The sequence below is a fragment of the Alosa pseudoharengus genome, unplaced genomic scaffold (assembly GCF_046254945.1).
Source record: "Alosa pseudoharengus isolate Yale_2024_CS ecotype anadromous, Long Island Sound unplaced genomic scaffold, YU_APseudo_1.1 YU_APseudo_1.1_scf_19, whole genome shotgun sequence".
In the NCBI taxonomy this organism is placed as follows: Eukaryota; Metazoa; Chordata; class Actinopteri; order Clupeiformes; family Clupeidae; genus Alosa; species Alosa pseudoharengus.
The window spans coordinates 16,583,369-16,597,997 of NW_027468657.1; the positions used below are offsets into that span (position 1 = coordinate 16,583,369).

The following is a 14,629-nucleotide window of genomic DNA, read 5'->3' on the forward strand; positions in this document are numbered from 1 at the left end:
ATCCATTACTGACTCCATATTATATAGAATTATGACATGACAGAAAACGAACGCTTCAACGTATTCTGATTGTTCAGCTCTCAATGATGAGATTATCTGGACATTTCGGTAAAATAAGAGGAAATGTCTTGTCTTTTTCTATATATTCTCCCGCTCTCTCTTTCAATTCTCCCTCTCTTGCCTTTTCTCTCTTTAGTATACCACTATATCAGAGGAGGCTCCTTCATTGAGGAAAGTTTTAGAGAAAAAACTAAAATATATAAAGTGAATTACTAATCTGATAAATTACTGTTAATATTACTATTTGAACACTTTGAATGAACAAAAATCGTTCCCCTAGGTCAAAATGCAAACAGCACCCCCTATCGCAATTGAAAACTACTGTATGGTGGATCTTCCTCCTCAAGCCCCTCATTGAATTCCATTATAAACGCCTCAGACCCCAGCAACTTGTGAATCCCGTCGTTTTCAATGGACACTATGGACACTTGGACACTTTTTTCACTACTAACCCACTCTGTATCTCTTTCTTCCCATTACCAGTCATCAGCCATCCTCGTGTTTGGCCTTCATCGCACCTGAAGTCCCATCCCTATGACTGCCCTACCATCACCTGTTGCTGTCCCCTTACCCGGATTCCTGGCCCGCGCAGCCTAGTATAGTGACAATTGACCGATCCCAAGCCCCTCATCCCATTGTCAGTCCCATAGTTACTGTTGCTAAGTCGGACAAGTTTGCAGGAAAGTGTGCGAGAACGCGTGTTCAACATGGGGACGCAGCACCCCCATTTAGCCGAGTGCAACAGTGTATGCTGGATTTCTGGGCGTCAAGTAATATTGATATATTCAAAAAACAGGTCAGAGGTCAGAAAGGCCTTCAGTATGCAGATGGACACATTCACAATGTCCGCTGTTATCAAACAGGTGGAACACCACAAATTGAGGACAAGCCAATCCGGTGTCGTGGATCTTAATGGGGTGCATGTTAACTGGGGATAAACAATTAGAACGTTATCACGAGCAGGTAGTTTACCTTATTTGCTGCACATGTGACTCTGATTCAATTAACAGGTCTGTGCAAAAATATGGTGTTGACGTGTCCATAACAAAATCTAACCATATTTCGAGGATTAATAGAAGACGGGACCAAGTGCTGCAGATCCAATTGGTTCCCACGCAACTTGGGAGAATGACTAGCCTGTTAAGCAGCTCATGTTGGGGAGGTGGAGAGATAGCTGCTTTAGAAGGAAGAGTTAAAATAAACATGATACAAGTGTATTGAAAAGAAACCACTCCGAGTTTAAACCCATATCACGCATGACATATCTGCAGTTTGCAGACGTGATTTGTCTTGCACTAGACTTCATCAGTGCCCGCTTATGCTATAATTAATTTAAACGTGGGCAATGTAGTAGCCTAGGTCTAATATTGGCGATTTCGAGACTGCATAACCTATATAGCAAGTTTTGAATCTGCACATGATTCAATCTTTAGAAGACATTGGCTATCTCTCGTTCAGCCATCAATAATGCATCACAGTAGGCTATTATTGCGTTTGTTGAAAAAATTATCATTAGCTTATTTCTGTGAACAGTCTTCTATCCCAAGTCAAACATGGCAATGTAGCAAAGCTCAAAGTATTCTTGTTGTGTGTAAGGCGATACGTGATTGAAGTAGGCTAGCTTTTGCGCGTCTTCCAATCGTATGAATGTGCGAGTTCAGTTCCTGCATGGTAGGTATAATTTTTTTGCGTAGGCTTATGTTGTCGTTTTATCAGTGGAAACGAGATTTAGTTATGTTTTTGTGTGTAGTTATGAACACAAATAAAGGGAACATTTTCATACACACTCAGATTTCTTTACTGAAAAGTAGCAGCCTATCCAAAGTTATGCAAAGTTAGGCCTATGTGTGTTAACGTTTCACACGGTCAGGATATCAGATGTCACTTCTACAAGTATCCCAGGCTTATCTTTGAACCTTTTTGAGCTCTTTAGTTATTTAGTTACTTAGGCTACTTAGGCAAAAGAAGCATTATAGCATTCGCATAACCGGCGTATTGTCACAGAATGGACACTAGAAAATTCAAAATTGACCGAGGTTGACCGAGGTCCTCTGAAGTCCTCATTGTGACATAGTAAAAGGGGGCGGGGCTTGGGATCGGTCAATTCATTCCCTACACTGGACTTTTTGATCTTTCTGACACTAAATAGGATTCATGCATTATCATACTGGATTTATAACCATCCTTCCTCTTTGTAACATATACCTCAGGTGGCTTTAACTTCATATGGGATAGGCATTTTTAGGCTTTTCCCCCCGAAATTGCACTGTGCCTACTTCAGAGGCCACTGTTCCCACCTAGTTTGGCCTACCATCAAATGCTTGGCCTCTTTAGAAAGCTGAGACCTTGTAGGTTATTAGGGAACAAGGCATGTCACTGTGTGATTTTTGTTTTTTAGGTGTGCTTGTATGCTGGGCATACTGTATACAACTTTCTTACTCTCTTATTTAAATACTACTGGGCTGTTGTGACAAGTAAATTTCCTAGCTGTGGGATCAATAAAGTCTTATCTTATCTTATCTTATCTTAACAATCAGAATAGCTGTGGGAAGTACTGGCACAGAGTTACAGAGGGGTCATTCCAAGTGAAAACAGCCAAAATCGGGTACATGGTACCTCTCATATTTTGCTGAAAAGAGGTGAAAATATGCCTTATGTTACCAAACGAGGGAATCTGAAGTTTCAGGTCAATATCTCAAACGGTTTGCCCGTGGCGTCCATTTGAATTTCGGGTGCCATGGCTGTAATTGACACATTGGAATTTCACATTTCATCTTTTGCCATTTTTGGAAGCCCATAACGTCTGTTCTAATAGTGGTAGAAGGCTTGAAACTGGTGTGGTAGTTCTTTGTAGCCTGTACTACACAATTCTGGAATCAACATTCCTTACTGTTTGGGTGAGAGGTGGGTCACCAAAGTCCTAAAAAATGTTGACGGCATGTGTGATTTTTCACTTTTTGGGTGGCCTTAGCACCACAAGGAATGATCATATTTATTCTAAACAGGATTATTCGTTATATGTGGGAACCTTGCTCTTGCCAAAATTAATTTGAAGGGTATGGTACCACTGGTGGGGGTTTCATGGGGGTCCAAAAACCCTCTCCGGCAGAGGTGACTCTTTTGGAACCCCATATTTGGACCCCCAAATGACCATGTGGGCACTTGATGATCCTAATGGGATTTATACCGGATAAAGATACATATTTGTTCTTTCTTTTAATGAAATAACATTTTTGACTATGAAGCTCCATAATATGAATTTTATTCTTCATAATGCACCATTTTGGACATTTTTTCCAGAAGTCTGGAATGTAGATCAGGGAGAATTTAGTGATGATAAAGCATGAAAATAGTGGAAATAACTTAGTATTATGCTCAGTGATGGCAAACAAAAATTTGGGAAGCAGTGGCATAATTTTGTCATGGTCCTTTTGGTCAAGTTTGAATTGGCGAGCACTGCGTCCATAGATGTCTGGCACACTGACACAACAAATGATATGTTGGAATGGCACCCAACAGGGGATCTGTCTTTGGTCCGATGGCCATGTGAGGATGTTGTTGACACACTTCATGAATTTCACAAAAATGTCACCATGTTCATCTGAACGTTCAACAATGTTTGCAATGAACCAGTCATAATCATAGATACAGGCAATGTATTTTCCTGGCTGGAAAATTGAGTTTTGTAGCCGATCTGACTGCGAGTGTTCTGCCTCCGGGTGTTCTGTATCCAAGTGCTATGAATCCGATCGTTGTCCATGAAGTGTGTCAACAACATCCTCACATGGCCATCGGACCAAAGACAGATCCCCTGTTGGGTGCCATTCCAACATATCATTTGTTGTGTCAGTGTGCCAGACATCTATGGACGCAGTGCTCGCCAATTCAAACTTGACCAAAAGGACCATGACAAAATTATGCCACTGCTTCCACAATTTCTTGGATAATAGTTAGACACTATTCAATTCAATTTTCAATTCAATTTTATTTGGAGAGTGACAGCGGCAAGGAAAAACTCTTACACTATGTAACATTCTTGTTATTTAGTTCTTACACTATGTAACATTCTTGTTATTTAGTTCTTACACTATGTAACATTCTTGTTATCAAAGTCAAAGTCTGCTTTATTGCCAATTTCTTCACATGTCAAGACATACAAAGAGATCGAAATTACGTTTCCCACTATCCCACGGTGGAGACAAGACATATTTTACCAATTTAGGTCCACAGACAAACATAACATTCAAGTAAACAATATAAAAAGTAAATAAGAAGGCACATACAATGAAGAAATAAGAGCAGCAAAATTTGGGTTGAAATTGTGCAATTGTGCATACAGTAGACAGTCAATATAATAGTGCAAAAGTCAGGCCAATAAATGGCTGAGGTAGTTCTGTTTGACCTAAGTATGCAAGTGGCATAGTGGTGCAAGTTATGTAAGAGCAGCAGAAGTGTGTTCAGAAGTGTTTTCAGGACAACAGGACAACAACAACAAGTTGCAAAGTGTGCAAGTGTACAAGTGGAGTAGTGCAAGGCAGCCATTGTGGGTCCAAAAGTCCAGGGGCCGGTTCCCCGATAACGCTCACTCTTAGCGTGCTAAGAAGACTCAAAAGATATATCTTACCAAAGTTGTTTATGTTCCTAAGTGTGTTCCCCGAAGTGTCCCTTAGGAAGCTTCTTAACACGCTGCCTCTTACGTTCGACGTTACAAAGGCGCTGTCCCAAGTGAAGGTCCTGAATTAGTTGACATCGATTGCTCAGGAATCGATTTTCTACTTCACGTGAAGGTGCATGACGGCGTTAAGAAACACAACACGTTCTATGCAAATGAAACATTCCTCAAATTATTCCAGTAACATTTATTTTAACATAGTTCAAGTAATCAGTAAAATATAAACTATTAACTAAATTATCAAATTGTCAGTAATATGTTCACACGATATGTTGTGACTGGTAGACTAACCGGGTAGGCCTATCCCTCGCTAATCATCCACCCTCCTTATCCCGTTGTGCCACTTGTGCCGCTTCTTGACATGGGTTTAACAACTTCTTAAAATGATGTAATACACTTTTATATTAATGGTAAGGTACCTTACAATTATAATTGATTGGCAAGCAGCTGCAGTTACTTCTGTTTAATGCGGTATTGATAGATAGATAGATACTTTATTGATCCCCAGGGGAAATTCAAGGTTCAAATTAATTATTTAGTTCTTTAAAAGTTTGATGGCGGGTCTCTTTCATGGGGGATAAGGGGTTAAACCGTGACAGTCTCAGTATTTAATTGTTTGCCATCACTGAGCATAATACTAAGTTATTTCCACTATTTTCATGCTTTATCATCACTAAATTCTCCCTGATCTACATTCCAGACTTCTGGAAACAATGTCCAAAATGGTGCATTATGAAAAATAAAATTCATATTATGGAGCTTCATAGTCAAAAATTTTATTTCATTAAAAGAAAGAACAAATATGTATCTTTATCTGGTATAAATCCCATTAGGATCATCAAGTGCCCACATGGTCATTTTGGGGTCCAAATATGGGGTTCCAAAAGAGTCACCTCTGCCGGAGAGGGTTTTTGGACCCCCATGAAACCCCCACCAGTGGTACCATACCCTTCAAATTAATTTTGGCAAGAGCAAGGTTCCCACATATAACCAATAATCCTGTTTAGAATAAATATGATCATTAATTGTGGTGCTAAGGCCACCCAAAAAGTGAAAAATCACACATGCCGTCAACATTTTTTAGGACTTTGGTGACCCACCACTCACCCAAACAGTAAGTAATGTTGATTCCAGAATTGTGTAGTACAGGCTACAAAGAACTACCACACCAGTTTCAAGCCTTCTACCACTATTAGAACAGACGTTATGGGCTTCCAAAAATGGCAAAAGATGAAATGTGAAATTCCAATGTGTCAATTACGGCCGTGGCACCCGAAATTCAAATGGACGCCACGGGCAAACCGTTTGAGATATTGACCTAAACCTTCAGATTCCCTCGTTTGGTAACATAAGGCATATTTTCACTGCTTTTCAGCAAAATCTGAGAGGTGTCATGTACATGGGTGGCTGAGTTGGCGTGGAATGACCCAGAGGCTAGAATATTGTTTTTCTTTTTTTTATTTCTGCCGGATAACAAGCATCTCTGAACTGATCACATTTCAGCCTTGAGATGATTTAGAAACACAACTGAGCACTAGCACCAGGTCTTGTGAACCTGTGTGCAAAAGTAGATCAATATAAAATGACAGATGAGTACTTTAGACCATTATTTGCCAAGGTATGCTCATGAGTCTTGGAAAATGCCCTGGCTATGGAAACTCCCCATAGGACTTTTGGGTTTCCAAAATGCATACTGACAATAAAAGCCTTACAGTGTGGCAACCCTTAGAAGAATGATCCTGGTCTCAAATGAAAGGCAACACTCTGAGGTTTCTTGTATTGGATTGGATGTCAAGGTTGCGATATCGAATACTACACAAAATATGGAATAATTACACAAAAGTCTCTAATTTTTCATTTTCTTTGCTGCTTCAATGAGTGCACAACTATATTATAACAATATTGGATAAAACAACATGAATATTCAATTTCTATTTCTCGATTCCTGTGAATATTTCAGTACCCAATGTGCTGCATCTACTTATTGCACTGCAGCTGCACTGCAGCTAGAAAGTAGGGAAGCACCAAAAGCGGAGGAGGGGGAGGAGGGCATTTTTCATGAAATTTAATTTAGACATAGTGAGATTAAACATCATGTTCTATTCTCTACACCTAACTAACCTCTCACTTATCATGTATACAGACCTTGCTGCCCTGCAACTGACCCTAGATGGGTCAGGCCCTTGAATCGTGGATCTGCTCAAGGTTTCTTCCTATATGTATCTCCAATTCTAGGGAGTTTTTCCTCACCCCTGTTACTCTCACAAAATATTTTAACAGTCTGTAAAGCACCATGAGGCATGTGAAATGTTTGGGTGTTAAGTGAAATTAAATTGAAATGGAAAAAGGTTCAAACAAGTTAAACCACTAACTTAAGTTTTGTCAGTTTGCAGTGTGAATCCTCCAGTAGGGCACAGAACTGCTGCACTCCTGAGTCTCCTAGGTTCCTCTCATTCAGATCCAGCTCTGACAGGAGTAAGGGGTTTGTACCTACAACTTTAGTCAGATACGCACAGGCATTTTCTGAAGCATCTGTTTTCAAGAACCTGTAGAGAGACACACATAGACAATTTATAGAAATATGTAATATGGTACTATCTAATATGTAATATAGTAATTTCTGCTCCCATTCCCCTTTAGAGTCTAGAAGTGTCCCCACTATAGTTTACCATTAACATGACTAAGTGTATACTAATGGTTAACCATGTTTCCCAAAAGTACTGTAAGCCTAACTAGTTTGTAAAGTCTATCTTCCGAACGTCTTACGATTTTTGGAGCATTACCCAAAGCCTCGCAAAATACAAATAAGAATGCATTTATCAATGCTATGTGTCCCTTCTTTATTATATCTAATTATAGTGAATCAGATTTAAACTTTTTGAGAAACAAATTGTTTCATCCCCATAAAAGTGTAATGTGATGTAAAACGGATACATAAGGCAATATTATGAAGTGTGACACTGCAGTAGTTTCAGATTCCATTTCTCTGAGGTTATCTTTTATCATAATAACATGAGATCAGATAAAGAAAAGCTTTGCCTGCAACCTAACCCATTTTGATTTTCGTCAAAATCAGTCATAGTCTATATCATTGTTACTCATTGCGCGGCTCGTCAAGCTATAATTGGTGGCTCGCATGGTAGCTTTCCAGATTTGGCGAGATTTCCAGATTTGGCGAGATTTTGGCCAAATTTGGTTTTACTCATTTTGAGTACGCCTAAACTGTTCGCCAAAGGCCATCATCTCTGGCCCCAGCTTGATAAAAACAAAAGTAGGCTCTGATTTAGCCTAGTCTACTAGACCACAACGAGGTGATCTTTAGTTTCGTTCTGCTTATGTCAAGTGCCTAAGTGTATGGACAGGAAATGTGGGCATAGTTGTGGGCTATGTTATGTATTATGCTGTAATGTTGAGCTGTACTTGTGGACATGTTTGTTATTTTATTGGATGAAATGGGGTATATGTTGTGCTTGTGTATAAAGACTGAGGGCAGGGGAAATGTTTACAAGGGGACTACGTGAGCTATCATGGAACTCTGCCATGACGTGAGTCATGCGGGACATTGGGCTAATTGATTGGTGTTAATGGACTGATTGAGGCCATGATGAGCATGGAGCTAGGATAGGCTGTTCTCTTTCATAAATAGGGACAGCCTACTATATTGTGGGGAGGAAACGGCAGGAGGACACATTGGAACGTCGGATGGAAGAACTGTGTCTCAACGCAAGCTAAGTAGCCTATCTAAGGGATGTCCGAGTTTCACTGCCGATATTGTGTATATCATGCCGTAGCATTGTCTGACCGCTGTGTTGATGCAACGCAGCCGTAGCCAGAGATCGCAGCTGAAGGCGGCCGAGCAACTGGGAGGCTTGGCGAACGAGAAGACGGGAGCCTGGAGCAGGGAGATGCGAGGCCAAAGCAGTGACTGTTAAACTACGCGCTCAAACCAGTGTTAAAAGGGAAGTCCTTTTCTTCCACTCCTTCTCGCTGTGTTGGCTAATCTCTGCTGGAATTGTGATACTGTAAGTCGTGTCTAAGTTCCGTGTTTCGTTGCCTTGCAGTTGGGGGCGAGGCATCGCGTCATTGACTGGAGGGCACATTCAGGGTGATCCGCGGTGCACAACTTGGCGCGCCTGAAGCTGGATAAGCCAGGATTTTATTGTGTGGACTGAGAGCTGCGCCAGAGCTGTGGAACCTCGCTGTGGAACCTCGCTGTTCTGGTTGTGGTGAATAGACTCTTTATTTGTTGTACTGTTCGGTGTGGACCGACCAGTACAGTCTGTTTCCTTCCTCTTGTGGGTGCTGCCGTGTGGGTGGGCCTGGGGATCTCTGACTGACAATGGTGGCAATATGTATCTACCCCTCTTATTGTGCCTTTGAATGAACTGTGGTGACTATTTATATTTATATAGATATGTGCATTGTGTGTATTTTGTAGTTGGATTGCAGTGACTATTTATTACGGTGCATTTATTTATTTGATCCATTGTGGGCGTGTCATATTTGCTGTGCTGTGGTTTTCACATATGCTCTGGGCATCTTAACCTATTGGGGATGGTTCAGTAGCTTTCCATGTGTCAATTAGGATAAGTTTACCCCCTACTGGTGCCCATTACATCTGTATGCCCTCCGGCAGTCTCATTGTTTTGCATTAATAAATAAATTGTTAAAACTTCATTGGAAGACTTGTGTGTTGCCTGTGTTCCGGGTGGATCTGGTTTAAGATTGACTTAGGGGAATAGCCCTAGTCACGACACTTACAGTATCTCACTGCCACTTGCAACGCCTGAATGCAATCCGCTGCCCTATTTACCGGCAATGCTACAGCGGACTTAAACTGCCACCTTGTGGCGATAAGTTGTAATACATTTCACGCAGCTGCGTGAATCACGGAAAGCGCGAATGAAGTGGCCACTTCTAAAAGGGACCCACTGTATGTGGTAACACAGCCAATACATTTTTTCAAATGTGCTTCATAAACATACAATACTGCACTACAAAAATGCAAACATCTGAATTATACTTCTCCCTTCACCCAAATAATCAAGGTGAAGATCAAGGCTTCCTAAAGGGGATATTTTCAAACCTGCTACTACTAATACTACAAATACAACATGAAGAAAGTCAAGGACATGCATGCCAGCTTCCGCTCATCCCAGTATTAAAGTAAATCTGGTCTTAAATGAAAATTTATTGGCTGTGTTATTTCTTTTTTTGTGGGATGTCCAATTTATATGTAGAAATGCACATTTGCAAAGGTGACTTAGTATGTTGTCGTAAAAGTGGCTCTCCTTTTGATTTTGCACTGCCAATGTGGCTCTTGTGAAAAAAATAGTGAGGATCACTGGTCTATATTAATATTAAGTATTTCCTCATCTTCTCACTATCTTAGTGGACCTTTTCCTCATCCTCAAATTCCTACTTCAAGGATGCCCAAAAACTGGGGCATCATGTAACACCCTGTAGGACCCTTGCACCCTGTAGGACCCTTGCAGTAGGCCTTACATTAGACATCATACAGCTCCTCCACATTTATTGGCACCCTGGTAAAGTTGATTAAAAACAGGTATACAAGTGATTTGGTAAGACTTTCTATGAACCCAGTACCGTAATTTCCCAACTATTAGCTGCGGCTTATACATTGATTTTGTAAAAAAATCAGGTTACTACACAGGAGCAGTTAATATGGTATTATTATGATTTTTTTTAACTTGCATAAAACACTGTCCTGCGGCTTAAACACAATGCGACTAATACACAGGAAATGGCTGTATTCGTTTTGGCAAGTAGCCATTTATTAAGGGAGATAATGTCATTAAAAAGTCAGTAATTATGGTTTATATGGTTTTTCACACTCGGTATCATGTTTCAACACACTTTAGGTCAATATCACACCGAACTTCTCCTTTAAAGCCACCTGAGGTGTATTTTACAAGAGGTGGGATTAGGGCTGGGACGGTATGGATGTTTTCTTACCGCGGTTTAACGTTTAACAGCTTTATGTAGGCTAAATCGAGTTTGAGCGGAGAGAATAGAAAAGTGTTACGACTGTGCCAGTTCTCCCCTACTCTCGCATAGTAAACAAATGAAATGTTGGAACATTGCGCTCCCCAACACAAATGCGAAAAGTCAGGTTTGCTTCATCTTGTGATAAGTTTTGAAGTTTTGTTTTGAACTATTATTGAACTATTATTTCTGAGATTCTGCTACGTTTTCAACGGAATTGTGCATAGGCTGTCATGGTTGAAAACGTATCAGAATCTCAGAAATAATCACGTTATGCTGTCAGCTTAAGACCTCTGCAGGCGGGTACATGAAGTCGAATCCCCCAAATGTTTCACAGATTTATTTTATTTTATCATATTTTTTTTGCAGTGATGACGGTGATGAGCTCAGACCCGCTGTAGGCGTCACGTGACCACGGTATTGCAGTATCAGCCCTAGGTGGGATGGTACAAAACTGACATGATAATACATTAATCCTATTTAGTGTCAGAAAGTTCAAATAGTCCAGTATAAAAAACTGAATTTTCCAGGGGGATTAGGAGTTGTCATAGGACAAGTTGTGGGTCGCTAAGCAGTACGTGCCAGGAATCCGGGCAGAGTTGTCATAGGGCAGGTGGTGGGTCGCTAGGCTGTACGGGCCAGGAATCCAGGTAGGGGGGACAGTGGGCGATGAAAGGGCAGTCGTAGGGATGGGACTTCAGGTGAGATGAGTGAGAAGAGGGCCAAACACACGGATGGCTGATGACTGGTGATGGTATACCTCACAAGTGGGAGGTACTCCCTCCCCTTCCCTCCCGTGCGATTGAAACTCTCCTAAATGCACATCTTGTTGGTAGCAATTGTTTTTGTGTACAGATCTCAGAGCCTAGGCTACCTAGATTACAGAGGCCCTCTTCTCACTCATCTCACCTGAAGTCCCATCCCTATGTTCGAGATGTGCATTCAGGAGAGTTTCAATTGCATGGGAGGGAGGGGGAGGGAGTAGCGAGCTAGCTCTCTGTTTTGTTTGAACGTCAACAGAAGTGACATTACCCCCGCCATCGTTGACACAACCTTTAAGTACTTCTTTAGAGAAGTGCACATGTGTTCACGCTATGAGCTTTTTAGGGAAATGCACAGAAAAACCTAACCAGGCCCTTGTCAGTCTGGTGTGGTAACAAGTAGTTTGTAACTCAATGAAGGCTATACTAAATTAGGTATAACCTCTATTGACATCGTCTACTATAGAGATATCATACCATAAATAATTATTTTAACAAATAAAATTCCGCCATTCAAAAGGTGAATATAAAAATGGAAAAATATAAAGATGAATATACATGTATTCATTTATATTTTCTCCCATGAGATCTCCCTATAGCTTTGTTCACATTTTCGATAGATATTGTTATCATTATTTATTTTAGTAGTCATGATATTCGTGCAGTGAGCATATGATATTAGTCCATATTATCATTAAGTGTGTTTGGCCAAATCTTACCTGATTATTTTCAGTTTACAGCCTGGATCCTTCTGTGCATCAGTGAGCTGCTTCACTCCTGAGAGTCCAGGGTCATTTCCTCTCAGATCCAGCTCTATCAGCTGTGAGTGCTTGATGGCTGAAGCCAGAGCTGCATATCCGTCGCCTGTTATACCACAATCAGACAGCCTAGACCAAATAGAGGAGTCAAAACGAACAATTAAAAATGCTAATTTTACTGGCCTAACTGTGCCTTAAAGAGGAAGTTAAAGAGAAACATTTGTATTGGACCATATTTAGTAATATGACAACTTTAAGATCTAAAACACTTGACTATTTCATCTATACACAGTCATCTTAAAGGTTGTTTAGCATCACATTACTTGCAGCAGTTTCTGTACATTACATTTTGTCAGTATATCAGAGATATGCCTCACTCCTGTATCTCCTAGTTCATTTCCATTCAGATGCAGCTCTATCAGGTGTGGGTGGGCTTTTCCCAGTTGTTATTTGTGATTTGCATCAACAGCCTGGACTCATATCTACCCCCCTCTGTTCTGCCTGTGAAATAAGCTGATGACCTGACAGTTACTGAGCTTCTCATGGGATCCTTGCCTGGCCTGACACAGAAAGCTTGGGACTCAGTGGTTGACTGGGGGCAGGAGTTTGCACGGGCTATAAATGGAGCTAATACCCAAGACATGGTTATTAGTGCATGAAGAGTGCTAACATCCCTTGTCCTCCCTTACCTTTGATTGCTGGACAAGAAATCACTAGAGCCTTCAAACTTCTTGGAGTTAAGATTTCATCAGATTTGTCCTGGGATGCTCATGTCAAATATATGATTTTCTGAGTCAGACCCAGGATCCATTACCTTAGTGTGGCCAGCACAACTGGTCTCCCATCTGATGTTTTAAAACAGATCTATCTGAGCTTCATCCATTGTCCTAGAGCATGCCAGCCCAGTTTTTTTCTTTTGGTGGGAGTGTGTGTGTGGGGGGGGGCATTGCTGCAGAATAACTGGAATCTCATCCTCCTTTTTTCCCACCCTCAGTGACACAGGCATGACAAAGCCACCCTGAGTATACTTATAATCACACTTAAGGACAGTTCCTTCTCCCTGCATATGTTTCTCACTAGGACTTCTACAACTGTCTACATGAACTCTCTTTTATCCCACCTGCTCTTAAACTGTACTATAAGTAATTTATACTTTTATACTTACTGCACTTGTCCTCTTGACAAATTTAGTTTGTTTTATATATGCCCTTATTTATGAGTTTTACTTTGTTGTTTGACTATTTCAGGACTGTAAAAACATTAAGTTTTTCTAATGTTTCTGCCATGTCAAACGAATAAATGAAATCTGAAATGAAATCGGAAGACATTTAATCATTGATTGTGCTTATAAATTTCAGATGTTTTTGCAGCCTCCACAGCTTGCTAGTGTTGCTATGGAAAAGAATATACCACCCCCCATTTCTCAACATTCTGATCTGTTATATGAGATGAATTACTGAATTTAAAGGCACACTATGCAGGATTTTTAGCTTAATTTGCAAGTTGTTTAGCTTAATTTACCTTCATTTAACAGCTTCAGAGTCATTGGAATGGTTATATGACTTTTTTCGGGTTGAATGGTGGCCGTCTTGCTTCCCCCTAGCGCATGTGAGTGGAAAAACCACCCTTGCAACTGTGGGCCGGCGGGCCGACGTTCTCAGTGTCAGGAAGTATAACGAGTGTAACAAATTGCTTTACTGCATTCAAATACACATACACGTACACGCCAGGCACCGGCTAGAAAAAGGTAGCGATGGAGTTTCTCAGACATTCGTCATGACAGAGCCAGCGAAAAAGAAGCAAAAACCGAGAAAACAGTAAGGACATTGGCATTTACCTTTAATGAACTGAATTTACTGCTCTGACACTCGACTGCATCATTGTCCTACATACCAGACCCTGAGACCTTCAGCATAAGGTGAAGGCTATTATGACCGGGAGATTGTAGTTATCAAAGTCTTGTTGCAATTTCCCTACCTCTTTTTCTTCCATTATTTGAGTGTCACTTGGACAATCTGGTCATACCATTTACATGTGGTGATTACATATATGCATTTATCCGAAGTGACTTCCAATACATGCACAATTCAAATGAGGCATGTACAGTGGGCATCGCTTTCAAATGACCACTTCATTCGCGCGTTACGAGGCCGTGAAGCTGCGTGAAGCTTTAGTACCACTTTCAGCCACTGTGCGTCGCTCTGCCACTGTACATCGCTCTGCCTGCCGCCCCTAATGAAAAAGCAGGAGACTTGCCGAGAGTAATCCCAGCCTACGAATTCAATAACAAAATAAATCATGCATAATTAAACATTACCTCGATTTAGGCTACTTGGGTATGTCTTAAGGCTTGACTACACGGTGGTAACGAA

At 40.8% G+C, this 14,629-nt stretch overlaps 1 protein-coding gene across 2 annotated transcripts in view; it reads right to left on the bottom strand.

The window, feature by feature from the left end:
• LOC143132392 (uncharacterized) overlaps window positions 1-14,629 on the bottom strand; it is a 151,276-nt gene that overhangs the window by 79,884 nt on the left and 56,763 nt on the right. For both annotated transcript variants that reach the window (XM_076291874.1, XM_076291873.1), the window contains 2 exons: window positions 12,219-12,386; window positions 7,105-7,278 (listed from right to left, as the gene is read on the bottom strand). In XM_076291874.1, the coding sequence (XP_076147989.1) occupies window positions 7,105-7,278; window positions 12,219-12,386 (342 nt within the window). The remainder of the gene's footprint in view (window positions 1-7,104; window positions 7,279-12,218; window positions 12,387-14,629) is intronic.